Below are 1,632 nucleotides of genomic sequence, written 5' to 3'. Positions count from 1 at the left end.
ACGAGCCCCTACCAGAAAATAACTTCTAATAGAACTGGTCAATGGTCTACATTGGAAAACAATGGCGTCACATTGTCCATTTCTTTTACTTTCTGTGCCTACACCCACCATGGCACCCACACACTACAGCCCTCTGAAGCAAGCTAACACTGTTTGGCTAAGACATGCTAGGCTACTGCTAGCACAAGGCTTCTACTTTCCAGTCGTCAAAGCAACTGAACAGGCTTCACACACCCACAAACATGTCAAAAACATTGCTTTGGCATGGAAAGCGTTGAACTAATATAGAACCAAGCTAACCAGCCTAGCTAAGTTAGCTAGCCAGCCATAGCCAGGATATTTGCAGCCGATATTGCAAACACTGGCAGCATGCAGCCTTACCAACCACAAACCAAACCAGCCTTTACAGTAACTTTAGTTCATTAACATGACCTAGTCATCAAATAAAATTTCCAATAGGCTTAAAATGCTTTTATTTTTGTGGGTTAAAATGACACATCCAGTGGGGAGGGTCAGGGGGAATTCCTTGTTGCATACTTTATACTCATACTCCAGCACATCTTACGTTTGAATTCTTTATGAACACCCATAGACTGTAGTCTGTGTAAACAATACACAAAACAGTTAGAGTGTGTGACCCTGGATAACTGGCTGCAAAGAAAACAGCGGCAATGCATGGCATTCCCCCCCTCTCTCTCCCTTTTCCATGTCTTCAGCTGTCCTATCAAAATAAAGGCCGAAAATGTTCCAAAAAATGATCTAAAAACAGAGTCTCGCGAGATAAAAGCGACACGAAGTGGGACACCTACCTACAAGTACCAGCATAACCCTTAGATAACCTCGCCTCCTGTAAAACGAAGCAGGGTTTGTAGGTAAATTGTTACAGTAACTGTATCCTGTAGCTTTAATCTGTCACGGACTCGGTTTACTGTGTGAAGTTTCCTCCTCAGCTGGCACGCTGTCCATTTCGCAACTGACTGACCTACTTAACTTACAAAAGAGAAAAAACAAAGTTCCTAAACGGCGAATAGAGAAATTCAACGCCCCTCTCCTGTGAGAGCCACCTGCACAGGTACACCGACCGGAGCAGTGGTAAACACGGTGCCGTCTGCCAATGGCTGGAGCTGCGGTTCCCGGCTCGGTGTCCACGGGGGTCCGGGCCATGTTTCTCATGCTCACACCGAACGAATCCTCCTTTCAGACAGTGGAAGATGTTCCCCAGTATGTGCAGCAGGTGGGTACAGCCTCGGTCTCACTCACTTCCAAATGTGAACATTTGTTGTGTAAAAGTCAGACGACTTCCCCGTTCCCTGTGTTGCCTTTTAGAAGCAGAGGAAGAACTGAAAGCCTAAAACCACATAAGCGACCCACACATGTGCTGCATTCAAAAAGTCACATCAAATAAGTAGGCTACTACTCACGTAGGCTATTAATTAGAGCTTCAGAGATTACAGAAGCAATTTGTATACATCTCTGAAATCATCGCCACATTTTTTGATTTTTTTTTTAACATCGATACAATTGAAAATGAAAATATCCTAATCGTTAGTTGCAACCATAATATTGCATAGTCTACTCATTATTAAAAAAATTCCAGTGCCATGAAGTGGTCTGAAAATGTATCATGAACAC

The 1,632-nt window shown here is 43.6% G+C and overlaps 1 protein-coding gene across 1 annotated transcript in view; it reads left to right on the top strand.

Annotated features, from left to right (window-relative positions):
- The first annotated feature begins 796 nt into the window (after positions 1-796).
- agmo (alkylglycerol monooxygenase) overlaps positions 797-1,632 on the top strand; it is a 54,222-nt gene continuing 53,386 nt past the window's right edge. Inside the window, exon 1 of the mRNA XM_032518150.1 lies at positions 797-1,234. Within this exon, the coding sequence (XP_032374041.1) occupies positions 1,115-1,234 (120 nt within the window). The 5' untranslated portion in view covers positions 797-1,114. The remainder of the gene's footprint in view (positions 1,235-1,632) is intronic.

Source organism: Etheostoma spectabile, chromosome 6, assembly GCF_008692095.1.
Source record: "Etheostoma spectabile isolate EspeVRDwgs_2016 chromosome 6, UIUC_Espe_1.0, whole genome shotgun sequence".
Taxonomy (NCBI): domain Eukaryota; kingdom Metazoa; phylum Chordata; class Actinopteri; order Perciformes; family Percidae; genus Etheostoma; species Etheostoma spectabile.
This window is presented reverse-complemented; position numbering and strand designations above follow the sequence as displayed.